This window comes from Myotis davidii, unplaced genomic scaffold (genome assembly GCF_000327345.1).
Source record: "Myotis davidii unplaced genomic scaffold, ASM32734v1 scaffold93, whole genome shotgun sequence".
Lineage (NCBI taxonomy): Eukaryota > Metazoa > Chordata > Mammalia > Chiroptera > Vespertilionidae > Myotis > Myotis davidii.
The window spans coordinates 5,370,450-5,372,080 of record NW_006292095.1 but is presented as its reverse complement, the minus strand read 5'-3'; the positions used below and the strand labels follow the sequence as shown (position 1 = coordinate 5,372,080).

The following is a 1,631-nucleotide window of genomic DNA, read 5'->3' as shown; positions in this document are numbered from 1 at the left end:
GGTGCCGGGGGGGGTGTCCCTCTTGCCCCCAGCGGACCCCCTGCGCCAAGCGAACCGGCTCCCTATCAGGGTCCTGAAGATGCTGAGCGCTCACACCGGCCACCTCCTGCACCCGGAGTACCTGCAGCCGCTGTCTTCCACTCCCGTCAGCCCCATAGAGGTCAGTGTCTTGGTCTCTGCCCGCCCTGCGCCGTTCCCATTGCGCCCACCACTGCTGGGCCCACGGCACCACTCCCTGCACCCCGTCCTCGGCGCGACGGTTCCGGGCCGGCCACACTGGCGGACCGGGTGAGGGGGGACCGAGAACGGAGGTAATCAGAGCCCACGCGGTTCTCCCAGGCTTCTCCGTGAAAGATTCCCCTTCCACGCGCGCCCTTCGGAGCTACGGGTTTTCTCTCGGATTGGGTTTGCTCTTGGCGTCTCCCACTAGGTCCTTTACTTTTTCTGGCACCCAGTTTCTAGGCCAGAGATGATCTTTCCTGCCCCCACACCGCCGCCGCCACCACCACCCTGTTCTCTCTGAATCCCGGATCGCGCCTGTCCCACTCCGCCTCTGTCCCCTCCGGTTAGAGCGCACGACGCCCCGGCACTCCCGATCCCGGGGCTTTCTTCCTCCCCCTTCCCTGGGTGCGCTCCCGGGAGAGAGGGACTGCTAAGCGCGCCCACGGCAGCCCAGGCTTTAGGAGGCGCTTCTCCGGGTTTTTACCGCGCCGCGCCTCCGCCCGGAAACCCGTCCCAAGCGAAGTTCCCCAAACTGAAGGAGTAAGTTTTCCCTGGGCTTAGAGGAGAGGGAGATGAGAAGGGAGGGTGCAGGTCACAGCCCCGACTCCAGAGGCGTCACCTCGCCCGCGGGGGCCGTTGGTGGGCCACTTCCACTGCCCCGTTCCCCGGGGCCTGTGGTGCGCTCTGGGACCCAGCGGGGCCAGGGATCCACCAACGGGCGACGAGCAGAGAGAGCGCAGTCCTGCCCAGCTGCGCCGCCCAAAGGCGCGCTCAGACTTCTCCCCCAGGCCTTCTCTCTCCCGCGCCCACCCGGCTCCCCAGGCACCCCCACCTACCCGGCTGGCTCTGTCGGTCTGGTCGTCTCACTCCCTCTCCCCGCTCTCGCCGCTGTCTCCCACAGCTGGACGCCAAGAAGAGCCCGTTGGCGCTGCTGGCCCAGACTTGTTCGCAGATCGGCAAGCCGGACCCGCCGCCCTCGTCCAAGCTCAACTCGGTGGCGGCGGCAGCCAACGGGCTGGGAGCGGAGAAGGACCCCGGCCGCTCCACCTCGGGCGCTGCCTCCGCGTCTGCGGTGCTCAAGCAGCTGGGGGACTCCCCCGTCGAGGACAAGTCCAGCTTCAAGCCCTACTCCAAGGGCTCCAGCGGCGACTCCCGTAAAGACAGCGGCTCCTCCTCTGTGTCCTCCACCTCCTCTTCCTCCTCGTTGTCCCCGGGAGACAAGGCAGGCTTCAGGGTCCCCAGCGCCGCCTGCACGCCCTTTCCCCCGCATGGAGCGCCCGTCTCCGCATCTTCGTCTTCCTCCTCGCCTGGTGGCTCCCGGGGCGGCTCCCCGCACCACTCTGACTGCAAGAATGGCGGCAGCGGGGAGCTGGACAAGAAAGACCAGGAGCCCAAGCCCAGCCCGGAGG

At 67.9% G+C, this 1,631-nt stretch overlaps 1 protein-coding gene across 1 annotated transcript in view; it reads left to right on the top strand.

Annotated features, from left to right (window-relative positions):
- Positions 1–4: 4 nt before the first annotated feature.
- ZNF703 (zinc finger protein 703) overlaps positions 5–1,631 on the top strand; it is a gene marked incomplete at its 5' end in the record, with an annotated part of 3,747 nt that continues 2,120 nt past the window's right edge. Inside the window, 2 exons of the mRNA XM_006765649.2 lie at positions 5–160; positions 1,124–1,629. Coding sequence (XP_006765712.1) covers positions 5–160; positions 1,124–1,629 — 662 coding nt within the window. The remainder of the gene's footprint in view (positions 161–1,123; positions 1,630–1,631) is intronic.